The sequence below is a fragment of the Pristis pectinata genome, chromosome 34 (assembly GCF_009764475.1).
Source record: "Pristis pectinata isolate sPriPec2 chromosome 34, sPriPec2.1.pri, whole genome shotgun sequence".
Taxonomy (NCBI): Eukaryota; Metazoa; Chordata; class Chondrichthyes; order Rhinopristiformes; family Pristidae; genus Pristis; species Pristis pectinata.
Window position 1 is genome coordinate 15524735 of NC_067438.1, and position 22534 is coordinate 15547268.

Below are 22534 nucleotides of genomic sequence, written 5' to 3' on the forward strand. Positions count from 1 at the left end.
AGTAAACTAAAGGATTGGTAACCAGCATCTACTGAATCACTTCTGCCTCTGTTTTGCTGCTCCACCACAAAGCCTCTTTGCGGTGTCCCTACCCTGAAGAAGTTTTCCTCCTCTGTGAGATCCTCTCTCATCGCTCCCCCTCCGTGATCTCTGCTGCTCTCCGACCATCTGCTCACCCAGACTCGTCTCACCTATCACCCGCCAGCTCGTCCTCCCCCGCCTCCCCTCTTATCCTCGTCCTTTCTAGTCCTGATGAAGGGTCTCGGCCCGAAACGTCGACTGTTCGTTTCCCTCCACAGATGCTGCCTGACCCGCCGAGTTCCTCCAGCATTTTGTGCGTTGCTCCAGATTCCCAGCGTCTGCAGTCTCTGGTTGCCCCAGTCAATGAGTCTTGTTTAAAACTACAGTGAACCTTTGAGTTAAGCTAATTGTGGTTAACAAAGTGGCTGTTAGGCAAAGTCACGCCTGCTATGCTTTACCATGTGCTGCATCAAATTGGCAACAGCAATGAATTTTCCGTGACCTATTCTCACCACATTCCCATCAATTCTACCACCCATCTACATTAGCGGCCCATTAACCCATCGACCAGAGCGCCGGAGGGAACTCACGCAGTCGCAGGGAGAACCTGCAGACTCCACACAGACAGCACCAGAGGTCAGGATCAAACCCGGGACTCTGGAGCTACCAGCTGCTGAGCTGTCTCAGGATGAGAACCTGACCCAGCACCATCTCCCCCTCCCGGCGTGGCATCAGCCACTCACTTTGGGTTTCACCTCCTCACCCTCCTTCCCTCACTTGGGGGTGTGGGGCTTCACCATACAGCTGGCAGGCAGAGAGCCATCTCCCAGTGGGGTCTGCATGCCTCAGTCCCAGGAGAGTGCTTGGCACGAGAATTCAGTCATAGATCTAGACAGCACAGAAATAGGCCCCTTGCCCCGATACATCCGTACCTGACCTGAGCTAGTCCCATTTGCCTGCGTTTGGCCCATATCCCTCTAAGGGGCAGACACGGTAGTGTAGCAGTTAGCGTAACGCTATTACAGCACCAGCGACCCAGGTTCAATTCCGGCCGCTGTCTGTAAGGAGTTTGTACATTCTCCCCGTGTCTGCGTGGGTTTCCTCCGGGTGCTCCGGTTTCCTCCCACATTCCAAAGACGTACAGGTTAGGAAGTTGTGGGCGTGCTATGTTGGCGCCGGAAGCGTGGTGACACTTGCGGGCTGCTCCCAGCACACACTACGCAAAAGATGCATTTCACTGTGTGTTTCGATGTACATGTGACTAATAAAGAGATCTTATCTTATAAACCTTTCCTATCCATGTACCTGTCCAAATGTTTTTTTAGGACACTGTAATTGTACCTGCCTCCACCACTTCCTCTGGCAGCTACTTCCACACACCCACCAGCCTCTGTGTGGAAAACTTTCCCCTCAGGTCCCCTTTAAATCTCTCCCCTCTCACCTTAAACCTTTGCCCTCCCCCACCCTGGGGAAAAGACTGGCTATTCAGCTCATCTACGCCCCTCATGATTTTATAAACCTCTATAAAGTCACTGCTCAACCTCCTGCACTCCAGTGAAAAAAGTCCCAGCCTATCCAGTCTCTCCTCATAACTCAAAACCTCCAGTCCCAGTAACATCCTTGTAAATCTTTTTTGAATCTTCTCCAGTTTAATGACGTCCTTCCTACAGCAGGGCGACCAGAACCGTTCACAGTACTCAGAGTGCGGCCTCACCAACGTCTTGTACAGCTGTAACATGACGTCCCAACTCCTGTACTCAGTATTCTTACTGATGAAGGCAAATGTGCCAAAACCTTCTTCACCAGCCTGTCTAGCTGTGTCACCATTTTCAAGGAACTATGTACATACACCTCCCCAGGTCTCTCTGTGCTCCAGTACTCGCCTGGGCCCTGCCATTTCCAATGCAAGTCCTGCCCTGGTTTGTCTTACCAAACTACAACACCCTGCATTTATCCAAATTACCTTTCCCTCAAATGATAACAACTTTTCCCTCAATGTCAACAAAACAAAAGAGCTGGTCATTGACTTCAGGAAAGGGGGGGCTGTGCATGCACCTGTCTACATCAATGGCGCTGAGGTCAAGAGGGTTGAGAGCTTGGAGTGAACATCACCAACAGCCCGTCCTGGTCAAATCACGTAGATGCCACGGCCAAGAAAGCTCACCAGTGCTTCTACTTCCTCAGGAGGCTAAAGAAATTTGGTTTGTCCCCTTTCACGCTCACCAACTTTTGCCGATGCACCATAGAAAGCATCCTATCTGGATGTATCATGGCTTGGTACGGCAACTGCTCTGCCCAGGACTGCAAGAAACTGCAGAGAGTTGTGGACACAGCCCAGCGCATCACGGACACCAGCCTCCCCCCCTTGGACTCTGTCTTTACCTCTCGTTGTCTTGGTGAAGCAGCCAGCATAATCAAAGACCCCACCCACCCAGGACATTCTCTCTTCTCTCCTCTTCCATCGGGTAGAAGATACAGGAGCCTGAGGGCACGTACCACCAGACTTAAGGACAGATTCTACCTCACTGTGATAAGACTATTGAACAGTTCCCTTATACAATGAGATGGACTATGACCTCACGATCTACCTTGTTGTGACCTTGCACCTTACTGCACAGCACTTTCTCTGTAGCTGTGACACTTTACTCCAGACTGTTACTGTTTTTACCTGTACTACATCAATGCACTCTGTACTAACTCAATGTAACTGTGTAATGAATTGACCTGTACGATCCATATGCAAGACAAGTTTTTCCACTGTACCTTGGTACAAGTGACAATAATAAACCAATCCCAATTAAACTCCATCTACCATTCCTTGGCCCAGTTGATCAAGATCCCGCTGTAATCTTAGCTAACCTTCTTTATATCCGCTATTCCACCAATGTTAGTGTCACCCACAACGTCAGGCTGCAGTAACACCCTCCCCATTCGAGCAGAACCAAAGCCCCCACACGCCAGAACAAGGTGCCTCACCTGCTCTCAGGAGGATGACCTGATCGTCCAGCGGGAGGTCAGAGAAATGGGGGATGCGCTTCGCCCACTCCACCAACGTGAAGAGCTGCTTGTCCGCAGCCTGGCAGATGTTCGTCACCGGGTCGTTGGGCTGTGGAAGGAGCAGGAAGTTATTTGTGGTTGCACAGTGGCTCAGTACACTTACATCTCATTTTGAGATGTCCCGAAGCAGGTTACGACCAACAACGCTCTCTCGCCGAGCAGTCTCCATTTTAATGTGGGAGTCACAGCAACCTGTTTGCAGAGAGCAAGCGCCAACAAACAGCATGGAGACTACGGATAGCATTGGTAACACTGGCTGCTGGGAAGGTATTGGCCCAGGTACTGGAGAGGATGTCTGTGCTTCTTTGCAAAATAGTGTCAGCCAGGAGGGCCAACAGTTAACATTCCCTCCAAATGACAGCAGTTTGACACACCGTGCTCCAGTGTACAACAAGGGAGAGTCAGACTGGACCCCGAGTCCACATGCTGGTTCACAACCGTGACCTGCTGACTCAGGAGCAGAGCTCTGCCTGCCGTACCTCAGCTCACACCCAGCAGAATAAGGATGTTACCTCCTTGAACATTTCCCCATCTTTTTCTGAGGTCTGACCTACAGTATTTCAGCTCTGTGATGCCCAAAGCTTGAATTCACAACCGTCCGACTCAGAGACAAGCATATTGCCAGCTACAGTGCCTCACTGGAACAAAGCAGTACTGTGGCAAGGTTACTGGGCTGTGAATCCACAGAAGGGAGTTCAAACCCACCATTCCCTCTGGGGAATTTAAATACAATTAATGACCTGTAATTGTGAGAAAGCTGTTATCAGTGTTAGTGAGGAGAAACCACCAGGCTGTTATGAAAAGCACGTGGTTCCCGAAGCAACACACAGGATGCTGGAGGAACTCAGTGGGTCAGGCAGCATCTATGGGGAAATGGACAGTCGACGTTTCAGGTCGAGACCCTTCAGCTGGACCTGAATGTCTTTGGGGAAAGGAAGTTCGCATTCTTCACCCGGACTGCCCCATTTGTAACTGTGTCTCACAGCAATGTATTGATTCATTGAGAAACACGATGATGCTGGAGGAACTCAGCAGGCCAGGCAGCCTCCGCGGAGAAAAGCAGGCAGCCAACATTTCGGGTCAGGACCCTTCCTCAGGACTGAAGATGGGAAAAAGGGGAAGCCCGATATATAGGAGGGGAAAAGCAGAGCAGACTATAACTCCGTTTGTCTCTCCACAGGGAAAAGCAGGTGACATTTCAGGTGACGATTCAGGATGTGTTGGGTTACCTCGACGCTGACACACTTTAGACACTGGAGACAAAGGTTCCTCTGCCAGTAACAACCAGGTAACCCACCTGTCACACACAAGCTTAAAATGGAACCAAAGACAAAGCCTCCCACTGCCCAGAGGTAAATGTATCGATGCTGAAGCACTGGAGGAAGAGAAATCCACTCAGTGCCTCCTCCCCGTCCTAACACTCAATGAGATCTTGCCTCACCTTTAATGCCTCTACCCACCGTGGCTACGTTCGGTTCTGCTCAGATATATGGGAAAGGAAAAGTAACCAAGTGAGAGAATCCTATCAGGCTCCAGGGTACGCTGAAGACAAAGTGCCAGAGCCCTCCTGTGGCAACTCACACCATGTGTCCAAGCTCGGTGCAACTCAGTGCGCCACCGTCTCTGCCAGCCTCCCCAGGTCTATCATAAACCTCAAAGTCTTCGATGTTTCAGGAATCCTAAACCCAGATTCTTAGAACATCGAACAGTACAGCACAGGAACAGGCCCTTCAGCCCATGACGTTGTTCCAAGCTAATTAAATTTGTAATTAAACACCTAACTAAACTAATCCCTTCTGCCTCCACAATGTACACATCCCTCCATGTTCTGCACACCCATGTACCTATCTAAGATCCTCTTACACGCCTCTATCGTATCTGCCTCCACCACCACCCCTGGCAGCGCATTCCAGGCACCCACCACTCTCTGTGGAAATAAAAAAACTTGCCCCACACATCTCCTTTGAACTTACCCCCTTCTCACCTTAAATGCATGCCCTCTAGTATGAGACATTTTTACCCTGGGGAGAAAGATACCGGCTGTCTACTCTTCTGCCCAACACTGGGACCAGCAGATTCTGGCAGCTGAGTGACAGAGGACACTCTGATCTCCGGGCTGTTCCCGGGGACACACAGCGACAGACATCAAGTGCTGCTGGAAGGTCATTGACTCGGTGACCCTTTGGTGGGCCGAAGGGCCTGTTTTGTGCTGTATGGTCCTAATGGAAACCTGTTGGTCTCCCAGCACAGCGAGATGTCCGTAAGGGAACGCTGCCGATGGGCACAATCCCAGCTGCAGGAGGATGTGCTGAGAGACACACTGAAGCTCGGTGCAGCCAATGCAAAGGCTCTGTGGGGGAAGAACCACAGTCTAGGGTCCCTCCGCTGCTGGACATTGAGGGGCTGGGACGGGTGGGGAAGCCCCTTGAACATTGAGTGCCAATGGTGCCATGGTTTTAAAGAAATAAGTTAACACTACTGAATGTACTGACAATTAATGTAGAAGTTTTGCACAGCTTCTTCTCCTGTACATATTTTTTTATTCTGAACAAAGGTTTCTATGGCAGGTGTATCAACACGGACGTGCTCAGGGAGAAGACTGCCTCTGGACAGCAATCCCAGTCAGGCACAGCCTGCAGTGTGTCTACAGGGCCAAACCACCACTGCACCACAACAGAAGACACTGGATGAGCAGACAGAAGCTGGAGTGGATAAAGGAGGAGACCAATACAGAGGGAGATGTTAAACTCTACAGTACTTCTGTAGATTCCAGTCTTCCGCTCACACCTGGGTATGAGCGGAAGACTGGAATAAGTTACAAGCTGGGGTCTGACTGGGTGGCCCATTCAACCACGTGGGCCACTCAGTCAGACCCCAGCTTGTAACTCATTCCATTATTCTCTCCAGAAACCACCTGAACCCCACCAACAGATTCCCACCCATCACTCACTCCGAGCTATCCATTAGTCTACGCAAGGCCCTTGTTAGTTATTTGTGGATCTGAATGTACGATGGATCGTAGTCACTCTCTGACATGCATTGACAGGGCTGCTGTGGTAACTATTACAACGCTCCCAGTTAACAACTTCCTGAGCAATCTGCTCTCCAGCCTCATGCCCCCCCCCCACCCCCCACCAATCTCATTTTCTGACCCCTAGTGTCACCCACAACATGGAACAAGAACAGTTGGAGGAGAGGGAGTTGGCTGTCTGGACCCATCAGACTGTGGCTGATCTTCCACCTCCCTGCCTTGACCTCACATCCCCTAATATCCCTTAAATATCTATTGACCTCTGTTCTGAACAAGTCGAGGCTTCACTTGGGTAGAGAGTTTCAGAGAGCCAGCAGCCTCTGGGTGAATGAATCCCTCCTTATTTCTAGCTTGATTGGCCAACCCCTCCCATTGAGAGCGTGACCCCTGGTCTCAGACCCCCACACAGGGGGTGGGGGCGCATCAACTCTACGCACACCCTCTCAAGGACTACAAGAACTTTGCACATTTCACCCCTCATTCATTGAAACTCCACAGAATACAGATGCAGTGCACGTCACCCCTCCTCCTGTGACACACTCCCCATCTACACTTGAGCAAAACAGAAAGATCCTGAGGAATCTTTGGAAGGACAAACTCCAAGGCGGAGTACAAGGTGAATGGCAGGATTCTGGGGAGTGTGGAGGAGCAGAGGGATCTGGGGGTTCGTATCCACAGATCCCTGAAAGTTGCCTCACAGGTGGATAGGGTAGTTAAGAAAACTTATAGGACATTAGCTTTCATAAGTCATGGGATCAAGTTTAAGAGCCGCAAAGTAATGATGGAGCTCTACAAAACTCTGGTTAGACCACACTTGGAGTACTGTGTCCAGTTCTGGTCACCTCATTATAGCAAGGATGTGGAAGCGTTGGAAAGGGTGCAGAGGAGATTTACCAGGATGCTGCCTGGTTTGAAGAGCATGGATTGTGAGGAGAGACTAAGGGAGCTGGGGCTTTACTCTTTGGAGAGAAGGAGGATGAGAGGAGACATGATAGAGGTGTACAAAATATTAAGAGGAATAGATAGAGTGGACAACCAGCACCTCTTTCCCAGGGCACCAATGCTCAATACAAGAGGCCATGGCTTTAAAGTAATGGGTGGGAAGTTCAAGGGAGATATCAGAGGGAGGTTTTTTACCCAGAGAGTGGTTGGGGCGTGGAATGCACTGCCTGGGGTAGTGGTGGAGGCAGGTACATTAGTCAAATTCAATAGTTTGCTAGATAAGCATATGGAGGAATTTAAAATAGAGGGATATGTGGGAGGAAGGGGTTAGTCGTAGGCGAGGTTTAAAGGTCGGCACGATATTGTGGGCTGAAAGGCCTGTATTGTGCTTACTGTTCTATGTTCTAAAATAAGGGGTCGCCCACTTAGAGTCACAGAATCATCCAGCACAGAAACAGGCCCTTCAGCCCATCGAATCTATGCTGATCAAGCACCCATTTGCACTAACCCTACTCTACAATCATTGAATCATCCAGCAGAGAAACAGGCCCTTTGGCTCATCGAGTCCGTGCCGACTATGGTGCCTGTCCGCACTAGCCCTATTTGCCTGCATTAGGCCCGTGTCCCTCTGCTCCTTTCCTACCCGTTAACCTGTCCAAATGCCTTTTAAACATTGTAACTGTCCCCACCCTGACAGCTCCTTCCAAACACCCACCACGCTGTGAGCAAAACCTACCCCTCTGATTTCCTTTAAATTTTTCCCCTCACACCTTAAACCTGGACCCTAGTTTTAGGCTCCCACCTACCCTATCTACATCCATTGTAAATTTATAAACCTCTAAAAAGTCATCCCTCAGCCTCCTAGTTCCAGTGAGAATAAACTCAGCCTGCCCAACCTCTCCTCGTTACTGCCTTCTGTTCTAATCCAGTTCATTCTCCCCACAACTTCCCCCAGATTCTACCCTCACCTCACACTGAGACCATTCACAGCTGTCAATTAACTCACCAACCCATTCACACTCCATGTAGGCTCTCACACAGATGGCACCTGGGGTCAGGATTGAGCCCAGCTCACTGGGGCGGTCAGCCGACAGCTCTGCTTGTGCCACCCGAGGAAGAGAGGAGGACTGAGAAGCCATCGGAACACTCCTTCTCACAGTGTGGCGTAAGCAGACTACTTTTAATGGTAGCTGGGCAGGTTCCTGATAATGAAAGGTTACAGAGATAGGTGGGAACATGGAGCTGAGGGTGTGACTGCACTGGAGAGGGTGCAAAGGAGGTTCACCAGGTCGCTGCCTGGGATGGGGAGAGACTAGAGAGGCTGCGTTTGTTCTCCCTGGAATGGAGGCGGCAGAGGGGGGGGGACCTAACAGAAGCATACAAGGGTAGTTGGCAACTTTACCCATGGCAGAGGTATCTAAAAACAAGAAGGCATAGGTTTAGGGTAAGGGGCAGGTGGTTTGTAGGGCACTAAAGGAAATTTATTTCTCCCCAGAGGGAGGTTGATATCCGGAACTCACTGCCTGAGGGGGGTAGTGGAGGCAGAGACCCTCATAACATTTCTCTGGATGAGCACTCCAATGGCATGGTGGTCTATGGACCAAGTGCTGGGAAATGGGATCAGTACAGATGGGGAGTTGATGGTCAGCAGGGACATGGTGGGCCGAAGGGCCTGTTTCCATGCTGTGTGACTCCACGATAACCAGATCGGCCATGACCTTATTGACATGGGGGGAGGCTGGATGGGAGGGGTGGTCTACATCTGTTCCTTGTGCACTCTGAAGCAGCAGCTCTCCACCACTTCACGGTTTTCTGGGTCTCCCACCACAGGGACGGAACAGATATCTGTCCCATGGATAGGGAGTATCTGATGGTACTTCCCTCCTTTTCTGGTTGGACGGCAACAGTCCTTTCACAACTACCCGCTCTCCAGTGAGCCAGGTCCCTGGCCACCTCACTGGCTTCATCGCGTGATGCCGGGCAACCTACCCCTGCATCGATCCAGGATCCACTGACATCCATCAGCATGCCTGGACCAGTAGCAGCGCAGGATGCCCAACTCCCATGTGACAGCCCCATCCTGGGGCCGAGGTTTTCTAACATCAAGTTGCACTTGCAGTATTGTGTGCAGTTCTGGTCACCGTGCTAAAGGAAGGATGTCACTAAGCTGGAGGAGGTGCAGAAGAGATTCACCAGGGTGTTGCCAGGACTTGAGTTATAGCGAGAGACTGGATATGCTGGGACTTTTCCCTGAAGTGGATTAGAATGGAGGGCTGTAGTTACAGGCTGGGACTGTTTTCCCTGGAGCGTGGGAGGCTGAGGGGTGACCTTATAGAGGTTTATAAAATCATGAGGGGCATATATAAGGTGGATAGTCAGTCTTTTCCCCAGGGTAGGGGAGTCTGAAACTAGAGGGCAGAGGTTTAAGCTGAGAGGGGAAAGATTTAAAGGGGACCTGAGGGGCAACTTTCTCCACACAGAGGGTGGTGGATATGTGGAATGAGCTGCCAGTGGAAGTGGTAGAGGTAAGATCTCTTTATTAGTCACAGGTACATCAAAACACACAGTGAGATGCATCTTTTGCGCAGAGTGTTCTGGGGACAGCCCGCAACTGTTTCCACGCTTCCAGCACCAACATAGCAAGCCCACAACTTCCTAACCCGTACGTCTTCGGAATGTGGGAGGAAACCGGAGCACCCGGAGGAAACCCACGCAGACACGGGGAGAATTGAGCCCAGGTCGCTGGCGCTGTAATAGCGTTACGCTAACCGCTACACTAACATGCCGTCAGCGTACCGCGGGTACAGTTACAATGTTTAAAAGACATTTGGACAGGTACATGGATAGGAAAGGTTTAGGGTGATGTAGCTCAGGTAGGCACATTGGTTGGCATGGACATGATGGGCTGAAGGGCCTGTTTCTGTGCTGTATAGCTCCATGATTCTAAGTTCCTGGCTAATCCCAGGTTAAACGAGTTTGTGAAAGAGCTTTCCCTGGAGTCCTCGGTAGACACAAGGGCCGGGACTTTGTGATCAGTGACAAGCAATGCCCGTTCATCACTAACCTCCAAAACTAACTCATCCCGGAGCAATCCTCCCACCAGGGACCTTGGGAGGCATCTCTCCCGCTGAGGCAGAATAAGTTTCACGTCAAGCCTCGCCCAGGCTCTGCCACACACCCCGATCAGCCAGCTGTCGGAGCTGTCAGTTATTACAACCACCAAGTGCTGAGAGGACTGCCCCTTAAGGCAGTGTTGGCCATCCCTAGCAGTGGGCACCCAGACCATAAACACTGGCAAATCCGGCTCCGCGCTCAGAAGGAACCCAAAGTGGCGGGAATGTCGAACTCACTGTCACGTTGGTGTAACCGGGAGAGACGAACATATGGGCGAGTGTAGCTGACACAGGGAGAGAAAGGAATGGGTTATCGTCCCAGGGTCAGAGGAGGAACGGGGAGAGGGGAGAAGGTAAATGTGGACCAGAAATACCAACTGTGTGACACCATCAGTATGTGCTACATACAATGTAACGCAGATGGAGTTCAATCCGGAGAAGTGTGAGGTGGTACACTTTGGAAGGGCAAACTCCAGGGCAGAGTACAAAGTAAATGGCAAGGTACTTGGCAGTATAGAGGAGCAGAGGGATCTGGGGGTTCATATTCACAGTTCACTGAAAGTTGCCTCACAGGTGGATAGAGCAGTTAAGGCGGCCAATGGGATGTTAGCTTTCATAAATCGTGGGATTGAGTTTAAGAGCCGCGAAGTGATGATGCAGCTTTACAAAACTCTAGTTAGACCACACTTAGAGTACTGTGTTCAGTTCTGGTCGCCGCATTATAGGAAGGATGTGGAGGCGTTGGAGAGGGTGCAGAGGAGATTTACCAGGATGCTGCCTGGATTAGAGCGTATGGAATATGAGGAGAGGCTTAAGGTGCTGGGGCTTTATTCACTGGAAAGGAGGAGGATGAGAGGAGACGTGATAGAGGTATATAAAATATTGAGAGGAATAGATAGAGTAGACAGCCAGCGCCTCCTTCCCAGGGCACCAATGCTCAAGACAAGAGGGCATGGCTTTAAGGTTATGGGTGGGAGGTTCAGGGGAGATATCAGAGGGAGGTTTTTCACCCGGAGAGTGGTTGGTGCACGGAATGCGCTGCCTGGAGTGGTGGTGGAGGCAGATACATTGGACAGGTTCAAGAGTTTGTTGGATAGGCATATGGACGAATGTGAGATAGAGGGATATGCGGGAGGAAGGGGTTAGATAGTGTGAGGGTGGTTTGATGGACGGCACAACATGGTGGGCCGAAGGGCCTGTTTTGTGCTGTATGGTTCTATGGTTCTATATCTAATCTATATTACTCCTGGCGACGAGATGAAACCTAAAGCAAGAGGTCACGCTATTATACGTGGGATGCAACCATTGCAAATACTATTTGTCATTTTGTAATTAGCTGCAGCACAGATCCACTCCTCCCCTCCCCACACCACGCTCCATCTGACTCATTTTCCTCTCTCTTTATCTGCCTCCATCTCTCATCCATCTGCCACTGTCTCCCAACTCCACACCCCCTTCCCCTCCCCGCCCATCATCTTACACCCCTCCTCAGTCCACCAATCACCTCGCACTCCTGTCTCACCACTCCCCTTCTCCTCTGTATACCTGCCATCTCCCCTTTCCGTCCTGATGCAGGCTTTCAACCCTGAACGTCGACAATCCCTTTCCCTCCCACGGATGCTGCTCGACCCGCTGAGTTCCTCCAGCAGATTGTGTGCTGCTCCAGATTTACTCAGTGAGTCCACGCAGACACTCAAGGCCATGCTAGAAAACGTGCTTATTCAACGTTCAATATATCACTGCTTCCAACAACACCCTTCAGTACCTTGCAATTAAAAGTGCGCCCCTCACTGCAGAGTGAGGCTCTGTCACTGGGAGACTCACATTAACAAATGGAGCACAGCTCGCGTCAGGACTTGAGAGACTGATCATCAACCAGACAGAACCAAGGCACGGAAGCAGCAAGCTACATTTTATGAAACTTAACATACTGACTCACATCAGGGTGGAATGGTTAGCCACAAGTTTCTGCTAACAGCCACTTGGCCCCTTTTATCTCAATGAAATCAGTCAGGAATTGATCAAAAGCCTGGTTTGAGTCAGTGGTGAAGTTTGATTGAAGTGGCTCACTGCTCCCTCAACATCTTTCAGGGTTCTGTCGACTAGGTAATCACACTACAGCCAAAGTCTTGACTCCAAATGTGGCCCAAGGCATCACAGCCCCATTACCGGGGAGGGCAGTTCACTCTTTCATTGACTGCATGACGCTGATGTTCTGCAGGTAACAAATCACTTGGAAAAATAATAGGATTGGACAAAGCCAAGGTAGGTTTATGGAAGGGAAAAGATGTTCAACAAACCCGTTAAGAGCTTTATGAGGTTGTGACTTGCAAAATGTAGAAGAGGGAACTTTGTATATGATTTTGAGAAGCCCTTTGATTAGGGGACTCACAACTAGTCATTAAACAGAGTTACAGCCATGTAACTGAGGGTCATACACTAGGAAAGGATGGGGAAAGAGTACGGATACATTCTCTGGATGGGGTGGCACAAGACTGGGGCCCCGGCTGATTGACACGAGGGGATTGAGGGTTTTTCATATATATATATATATATATATATTCAGGTTTGCTGGCAAAATAAAGCTGGGTAGCAGTGTGGGCTTTGAGGAGGATACAGAGAGGCTTCAGAGGGATACAGACAGGGTCCGTGAATGGACTTGGACACGCCAGATGGAACATAATGTGAACAAAGCAGAGGTTGATCCAGTGGGAGACTGAAGGGTGCTGTGTTAGGGATGGCCCAGTACACAGGGCACTGGAAGTCAACATGAAGCAGGCAGCTAGGAAGGCAAGTGGTGCACCGGGCTTTTATTGCCAGAGGGTTCAACTACGAGACTGAAGGTGTCTTACTGAGAGCGCACCCAGAATATCGTGTAGGGGTCTGTTCCTCCCAACTAAAGGAGGGTATGTGTGTGACAGGTGTGCAGCAAAGGTTCACCTGGGATGGGGCGTTTGTCCCACGAGGAGAGATTACGCAGACCAGACCATTGCTCTGGAGGTTAGAAGAATGCGAGTTGGTCTTGTTGAAAAGTACAAAATTCTTACAAGACAGCAGGATAAACGCAACAATGTTTTCCCATGCTCGGGATTTTTGGAATATCGAGGGAATCAAGAACACAAGAAAATCATAGCAGGAGGCGGCCTCTCGGCCCTTTGAGCCCACTCCACCATGCAATGTGATCGCAGCTGATCTTCCCCAGGCCTCAGTTCTCAATGGAGCTCTCAATGCCGTCACCTTGCATAAGTTTATCTCCCTCCACTTCCACTGATCCAGCCGCCTCAACCCTTTCAGGTAAAGAGTTCCAAAGGTTCAACACCCTCTGCAGAATGAAATTTTTACACACCTCAATTTTAAATGGCCATTTTGTAACTATGTCCCCTTGTTTGAGGCTCTCCAATGAGTGGAGATATCTCAATATCTACCCCATCAAAACCCCCTCAGGATCTCATATCCTCAGTGAGTTCACCCCTCATTCTTCTATAAAGGATACAGACCCAAACTGTCTAGCATCCCTTGATAGGTCAACACTCTAATCCCAGGATTTAGCCTGGTGAATCTCCTTAGTACAATGCTACCACATCCTTTTATAGGTGAGGGGAACAAAACTGTGCACAGGACTCCAGATGTAACCTCAGTTATAACAAACCTTCCTATTCTTAAACTGAACATTCTCTCTTCTCCCCCCTCCCATCCAGCAGAAGATACAAAAGCCTGAAAGCACCAGGCTCAAGAACAGCTTCTACCCCGCTGTTATAAGACTATTGAACTGTTCACTAGTATAATAAGGTGGACTCTTGACTTTGCAATGTACCTCGTTGTGACCTTGCACCTTATTGTCTACCGGCGTGGCACTTTCTCTGCAGCTGTAACACTTTATTCTGCATTCTGTATTGTTTTACCTTGTACTACCTCAATGCACTGTGTCATGAATTAATCTGTATGAACGGTATGCACAAGTTTTTCACTGTACCTTGGTACAAGTGACAAAGATAAACCAATTCCAATCCCTTCGCAATATAGGCCAATATGTTGTTTGTCTTCTTAACTACATATTATACCTGCCTGCTAACTCTACGTAATGTAATTCATGCACTTGAACACCTCGATCCCTCTGTACCCCACTCATCGCAGTCTCCCTCCATTTCAAAACTAATCTGCCTTTTGATTCCTCGTACAGAAGTGCACAACCTTTTCAGAAGGACTTGGGGGGTGGGGGGTGGGGGGGGTGGTGATTGGTTGTTGGGAATCTCATTAAAACCTACCGAACACTGAAAGGCCTGGATAGAGTGGACGTGGGGAGGATGTTTCCATCAGTGGGAGATTCTGGGATCCGAGGGCACAGCCTCAGAATAAAGAGATGTCCCTTTAGAACAGAGATAAGGAGGAATTGCTTCAGCCAGAGGGCGGTGAATCTGTGGAATTTGCTGCCACTGAGGACTGTGGAGGCCAAGTCATTGGGAGTATTTAAGGCAGAGATTGATAGGTTCTTGATTGGTAAGGGTTACAGGAGGAAGAGGAGGAGGGAGAACCACAGAACACTACAGCACAGTAAACAGGCCATTTGGCCCTTCCAGTCTGTGCTGAAACTTTAGTCCACTAGTTCCATTGACCTGCACCCAGTCCGTAACCCTCCAGATCTCTCCCATCCATGTATCTATCCAATTTATTCTTAAAATTTAAAGAGTGAGCCCGCATTTACCACATCAGATGGCAGCTCGTTCCACACTCCCACCACTTTGAGTGAAGAAGTTCCCCCTAATCCTTTCCCCTTTCACCCTAAAGCCATGTCCTCTCGTACTTAGCTCTCTTAATCTAGGTAGAAAGAGCTTACTCGCATTAACTCTGTCTATACCCCTAATTTTGTAAACCTCTATCAAATCTCCCCTCATTCTTCTGCGCTCCAAGGAATAAAGTCCTAACCTGTTTAATTTTTCCCTGTAACTCAACTAATGGGGTTGGAGAATGGAGTTGAGAGGAAAAAAAAATCAGCCATGATTGAATCGCGGAGCAGACTCGATGGGCCGAATGGCCTAATCTGTTCCTATGTCTTATGGATCTCACATATCTGCACATTAAGCTCCATCGGCCATTTTATCTCCGCTGCAGGGTCACAATATCCTCATCACAACATGTCCTTCCACCTACTCTTGTGTCATCGGCAAACTCGAATACCTTACATGTCGCCCTCTCCTCCGGGCTGCAAGTACAAGGGGAATGGTGTTGAATGGCAGAGTGGGGAAGAGGGCAGGGTGGACTACTCCTGCTTCCCGTTCTTGTGTTCACGTCCTCGGGTACATACACAAAATATCTGAGCTCAGTTGAAGGCTGGATGGTAGCCGTGTTCCTCCTCAATGTCTTTTACTTCCTTTACTCTGTCCTGAGAGGTGGTGGTTGAGGTGTTGGGTTGGGAAATGGGCTTCAAGAGCACTTCCAGTGGAGACCAGAAGACCATGCTCCCAAAATCCAGCCGTCATCTGTGCCTTCACCCCCACACTCATTCTCTGACCAGGCCTCCTGCTCTCTTTCCCAGTCTACTACCCCTCGCCATTCTACCCCTGAAACCACAAGATCCTCTCGTCCCCTTCGCCCAGTCTGTTCACCACTGCCAGCAGGAGGCCAGGAACCGGAGGCCGCTCTGCCATCCAACAAGATTGTGGCCCGTCTTGACCTCATCTTCCCTTTTGCTGCCTGCTCTTTCGACTCCGCTGCAGACCAGAGACCTGTTACTCTCAGCCTCGAACACGTTCAACCATTCAATCCCCAGAGCTCTGTAGGATAGGGAATTCCGAAGGTTCACATCATCTCAGAGGCTGTCTTATTGTTCAGCCAGGCTCCACAGTTCAATTTTTCCCCAGCAAGAATCCTCTCAGCAGCCATTGTCTCAATTCCCCCTCATAACCCTGTGGAGTTCACTCATACCAACTCTCATTCTCTTAACCTCAAGTACAGGCACTGCCCAGCCAACGTCTCCTCACCCAACAGCTCCCACCTCCCACCCACGTCCCATGGATGTTCTCAGAATGCTTCCAGAGCAAACATATTCCTCCTTAAAAAGGTGACCAAAACCGTACACCAGCTCCAGGCATGGTCACACTGTGATTCTGTTAAGGAGGAGCCAGATTTGTGGAGCAAAGGGTTGTGGACACAGCCCAGCACGTCACGGAAACCAGCCTCCTCTCCACGGACTCTGTCTTTACCTCTCGGTGTCTTGATGAAGCAGCCAGCATAATCAAAGACCCCACCCACCCGGGTCATTCTCTCTACGCCCCTCTCCCATCAGGCAGAAAATACAGAAGCCTGAGGGCACATACCACTAGGTTCAAGGACAGCTTCTATCCCACAGTGATAAGACTATTGAACGGTTCCCTTATACGATAAGATGGACTCACAATCCTTGTTATGACCTTGCACCTTATCTACCTGCAATGAACTTCCCTGTAGCTGTGACACTTTACTCTGCATTCTAAGATAAGAGATTGTTATTTGTCACATGTACATCGAAACACTCTGTGCATCTTTTGCAATAGCGTGCTCTGGGGCAGCCCGCAAGTGTCGCCACACTTCCAGCGCCAACATAGCATGCCCATAACTTCCTAACCCATACTACCCAAGGAGCACCCAGAGGAAACCCACACAGACACGGGGAGAACAGACAGTGGCGAGAATTGAACCCGGGTCGCTGGCGCTGTAAAGCGTTACGCTGACCACTATACTACTGATTCTGTCATTGTTTTTACTCTGTACTACCTCAACGTACTCTGTACTACCTCAATGCACTGTCATGGATTGACCTGTTCGATCGGTTTGCAAGACAAGTTTTTCACTGTACCTCGGTACGTGACAATAATAAACCAATTCCAATATTCACAACTTTGTGCCCCATCCTCTTTGCAACAGAAGGGAGGAGAGGATGGGGAGGTTCAAGAGGAAGGGGGCTGAACAGGGGGTAGAGGAGGGGAAAGGGGAGCAGGAGGCATGAAGGGGGGCAGTTTCAGGAGGAAGGGGGTGATGAATAGGTAAAGGAGCAAAAGTAGGGTGGGGGGGCATGGAAAGCGGGGGAGAAGTGGAGGGGAAGGGCGGGGAAGGACTTGGAGAGAGGATGACGGAGGAGGAGGAGGGAGCTCGGGTATGAGAGGCAGCTCCGATCTCTGGCGCATCACCAGGCAGCCTCGCCGTTCACTGTGGACGCTGCCCTGCACCCCACAGCCCCCCACATGCCAGTGGCCGGGGAGGGGAGGGCAGGGCAGGGCAGGCGGTCGGTGGACGAGTTCGCAATGTCACGTGGGGGATTAACTCTGTCCCCGCCACCACCCTCCCGCTCAGTCGCTGCAGAAAACCCACAAAACAAAGGGAGTTACTTTTGTAGCTGTCACCACACGGCGTATGACTGTGGCTTGGGGCTCGGCCTCAGCGAGGACTCGGGAAATCGCATCCATCTGATGGCAGAGAGACGCAAGTTAGGAGCAGCACGGAATGGAGACGGGATTACACACAAGTCCGAAGTCCGGAGGGGTATCCCGCGCGCAGACTCCCAGGGAGGGGTGGGGGGATCTCTCCTTGGATCCGTTCGACCCCGTCCCCACACCGCTGCCTCACTCAGCCCGGGCTGGGGGTGGGAGAGGAGGGGTCACGTTCACAGCTGGAGCACTTCCCTTCAAAAACAACACATTACATTTATGTAGCACCTTTCCTGACACAGGGACTTTACAGCCAATGACGTACAGGCCGTCCATGGGTCACAAACAGGTTCCATTTCTATTGACGTCCGTAAGTCGATTCTGTCCGTACACAAGATCTCTGGATACTGTAACACCTCCACAGTGCTGTAATGGATGGTGTTGGCGACGGCCAATTAACATGAATTGTATTGTCCTCCCCTGCCCAGTTACAGTGGTACAGGATGCCCCATGGGGCAATGAGGCCTTGATTTCAACAGGGGCTTGAAGAACCAGCGGATGTTACGTTGTTTAATAGAGTATCATGGCGCAAGTATCAACAGAAGTGATTGCTTGTCGGTTTCCAAAGCAACTCTCTTAAGCGGCCTCCCGCAGTGAAACTGGCAGCGTGTGATCTTCAGACACAGTGGTTGCTGCGGGGAGGTTACATGGAAACAGCTTCAAAAGACTGGTTCTTGTTTGAATTTAGTAATATTTATGGGGGCTCGCTCGTATACAAAGCGTGTCCATAAGTCGGGTGCTCGTAATCCCGGGAGGGCCTTAACTTTGGAAGTGTGGGCACTGTTGTAGCACATGACACACAGTAACAAGGAGACAATCACCGGGTAAGCTGTTGCAGTGATGTTTAAGGGGCCATATTGTGCAACATGCCTGGTTGGAGGTTTGTGGGATTCAGGGTGGTCCAGACACATTGGGATCGGAAGGTCCTGGTTTCAAACCTCATCCGAGGCGAGGCACATGGTTGTCAGCTGTGTAGGGTGAGCATACATGGAGGGAGTGCATGGGGGAGCACACGTGGGTGCACATGCAGGATGTCTATGTTCACAGGGGGGTGCAAAACAGTCTGCAACGGGGCGTGCAAGCAAGTGTACAAGTGCGAATAATGAGAGTGTGAGTGAGTGAACGTCTTCCCCAGTCTGAGTGAGTGAGTGCCCCAGCGGATCACTGGGTGGTCTCAATCCCTGCCCGCTCCCTGCTGGCCAGCGCTGCTGTTTGCATCGTCCACCTTCCTTCGTTCTCTTCCCCGCCACAAGGAAGGCCTTCCAACAATCCCTGTTCACCGCCACTGTGCTTTCTCAGTGATTTCCTCAAAATCTTCAACTAACCTCTTCCAGCACTTTGACAATCATCAATTAGTTCCAGCCTAAGTGACCACCAGCTCCATCGTGGACCCCAAGGTCTCCTCACACCCAGAAAAGTTTCCTTCATGTTGAACGTGGGTCTAATACAGGCAGCCTTCCCATCTATTGCCACAATTCCCAGGTCTAAATGCTCTCCGATCAATTGGGTTAGCACCTCCTTGATTCCATCTTCCCTCCCCCTCCAGTCTTGCCCTCCCAGGTTTCCCAAATCCCAATTTCCCCCACCCTATTCCCAAATTTCTCACTTCCCAGTTCCCATCTTTCCTACACTCCATCCCCTAAAGTCCCTCTCCCAATCCCCATCCTCCCTTTCATCTCCCCGGAACACAACCTAGCCCCCTCTCTTCTTCCCTAATTCCCCCCCCTCCTCCTGATTCCCTCCTTTTCCTGCCACTTCAAACTTGGGTCTCTTCACTGGGTCTCTTTAAACCCAACTGGGCCTGTCTCTTTCACTCCCTTTAAACTTTCACTGGAAAATTTATTACATTATTATGTAACAGCTAGAGAAAAAAGGAATTCAAAGTGGATTAATGGGAATAACATCCGACAGTTTGGAAAATTTGCCAGCCCCATTCCTATGTGAACCCAAGTGGCAATCTCACTTAACGCCCCCAGGTCTGTAACTGGACAAATATCGCCCTCCAAGTCTCACACCATCGCAACCTAGTTAGCCCCCATCAAATCCCCAGGCGTGCCAGATTTACAGAGTTTTAATGTAAACCCAAAGGAGAACAATGGAAAGGAAGGGTCGACGTTGGACTGTTTTCTGAAGAGGGCTCAGTTCCTCTGTAACCTGTGCTGCACGTCATCCCGTCTTCAACCAACACCAAACTCTGCACCAACACAGAGCAGCCCTGCTGAACAGAAGCCCCTCTGGCACTGGCGTCGTCGTTTATTTTACACGTGTAAGTCACGTACCATTTGTTGTTAATTTAAGTTTATGTTAACTTATGATTGTCCTCGTCTTATAATGTACTGTGCTGCTGCTGCAAAAAGCTAACTTTTGTGGCATTTATGCTGTGTGTGTGCGTGTGCGTCTATGACAATAAACGTGAACAGCTCTACAGCACGGCGGGGGTATAAGAACATAAGAAATAGGAGCAGGAGGCGGCCATCTGGCCCATCGGGCCTGCTCCGCCATTGAATAAGATCATGGCTGATCTGGCCGTGGACTCAGATCCACCTACCTGCCTTTTCCCCATAACCCTTAATTCCCCTACTATGCAAAATTCTGTGTCTTAAATATATTTAATGAGGTAGCCTCTACTGCTTCCCTGGGCAGAGGATTCCACAGATTTACTACTCTCTGGGAAAAGCAGTTTCTCCTCATCTCCATCCTAAATTCATTCCCCTGAATCTTGAGGCCCGCTATTCATACCTGGTGATGAGGGAGGTACAACAGTAACAAGGAAACAACCTACTTTATTAAGACCAGAGTACCAGTGAGAGGTAGGAGTTGGCCTCCCCTACCCAACAATCTAACACTGGACCTCAGCCAACACACAACCCTCAGCAGTGGTAGTTCAGAGCACGTTCTTCTCAGCTCATTAAATGCAGCTCCAAGCCTGAAGCTCACTGTCAATGGGCCTCGAGGTGACAATCTGGTGGCTCTCTAGATTTGAATCACAACAGACCAACAAGTGATTACCAGGGGAATGGGAAAGCGTGAAACAAATGTTGTTCTACCTCCGGGACCCAGCTATGTGTATGCTGCAGTGATCTTGGCAGTTCTGTTCCTTTCTATCCCTTAGCTCAGGGAGACAACTTGGATGAGTTGGGCCAAAGGGCCTGTTTTAACCCTTTAACCTCGACACCTCTGGGAAGCACAGTCTGCCTCATTCCCTCCTGTCCATAACAAAGACATCTGGACAGGTACACGGATAGGAGAGGTTTACAGGGATATGGGCCAGACACGGGCAGATGGGACTGGCTGAGATGGGCATCTTGGTCAGGATGACGAGTTGGGCCAAAGGGCCTGCCTAACTCTTTGACTCCATCTACATAGTTCCTCTTTAGAAACTGATGTTCTTGTTCAAGGAACTTCTGAACCCTGGCTTCCCCTCCCCCATAGAAAAGGGTTGGAGGGATATGGGTCAACAAATGGGATTAGCTCAGGTAGGCACCTTGGTCAGCATGGACCGGTTGGGCCGAAGGGCCTGTTTTGGTGCTGCACCACTCCATGACTCTACAGCCCCAGAGAGCCCGTAGCAGTCTCACTGGAGGCCACGAGGTTGTAACTGGACAAACGCTTCCCTCCGAGTCTCACACCATCCCAAGTTAGTCAGCCTTCCCTTCATTCCCACTGGGTCTAGGTCCTGGCACAGCACCGTGGGAATATGCACGGCGCAGCAGTTCAAGGTGAAAACTTTGAGAAGAATTAAGGATGGGTAAGAATGCCAGACTTCCCAGCGTTGTCCCCATCCTGAAATGCATCTTCTTTTCCTGATAATTCCTCTCAAAATGCTTGGGATTAGTACAGAGAGGTATGACAGTCAGCGGGGACATGGTGGGCCGAAGGGCCTCTTTCTGAGCTGTAAGACTCCATGGCTTAGAATTCCTATTGTCCATTGAAATTCACTTCCCAGAGTTATTCCTGTATCTGGCAACCACCAGGAAGGCAGGAGATGCACCGGTGAGCTTCCACAAAGCATTTTCAGTAAGCTCAGCTGGACTTGCCCAAGAGGTAGAATGGAAGGGGGCTCGTTAACCCCTCCAAGCTGGGGAGGGCGCAAGACCCTGCGGCGTGTCTGTGCACCATCCCCGCGGACGACCGCTCCGGAGAGCTGGTGTCACGGCAAGCCAAGCCTGGCCGGTGCCGTGTGCAGCACGGGCTCCAGGCTCAGGGCCCTGAACCCACGCGGGACTGAAGGCCCCACCCATGCACCATCCGAGGCCTTGTGTGATGTACGGCCGTGTGGATGAACCATCAGCAGGGAGCTGGGAGCCAGCACGTACCTGGGGCTTCAGTGTGGCTGGAGGGGAGACTGGATCTACTGAGCCGTTTGTCTGTGCCACGTGACGATGGTCCCGGACCCCTGGTGCGCGAGTGCTTCTAGAAACGGGTGTCCCCACCTCAACGCTGCCTTATTGGGGCTGGCAGATCTCAGCTCAACCCCTCTTGTTCCTCTCACAAGTTGGCCACAGACCAGGCCATGTACTGTTGCTCCAGTTTCAGTTAGTAGAAAAACTGGGTAGATTCAACCCCTTCCCTCCCTCCTCATTCCCCTCACTTCCTTCTCCCTCCTCCTCTGCTTGCTTCCTCCCTCCCCAGCCCTGCCCTCCTCCCTTACTCCAGCTCCCTCGGCTCTCCACCCCACGTCTTCAACTCACTCTTGCCCCAAGCTCACATGCCCACCCCCCTCCCTCGACCCGTTCACTCCCTTCCCCTGTACCTGCCTCCCCTCAGTTCCTCCCAGACCCCTCTCCCTCCATGGGCGGCAGGGATTTCGGCTGCCCTGCTACCTCAGCCTGAAGCACCCTTCTCATCCCTTTAACCTCGACAGCTCTGGGAGGGACAGTCGGCCTCCATCCTGCCTGTCCATAACAAAG

General features: G+C 50.6%; 1 protein-coding gene across 2 annotated transcripts in view; it reads right to left on the bottom strand.

Annotated features, from left to right (window-relative positions):
* Positions 1-22534, bottom strand: part of LOC127586039 (retinoic acid receptor RXR-beta-A-like) — a 78385-nt gene that overhangs the window by 12307 nt on the left and 43544 nt on the right. The window contains exons 6-7 of one of the 2 annotated variants that reach the window (XM_052043812.1): positions 17526-17603; positions 2998-3127 (exon numbers count right to left, since the gene is read on the bottom strand). In XM_052043812.1, the coding sequence (XP_051899772.1) occupies positions 2998-3127; positions 17526-17603 (208 nt within the window). The remainder of the gene's footprint in view (positions 1-2997; positions 3128-17525; positions 17604-22534) is intronic. The other variant, XM_052043813.1, reaches the window with a different exon arrangement.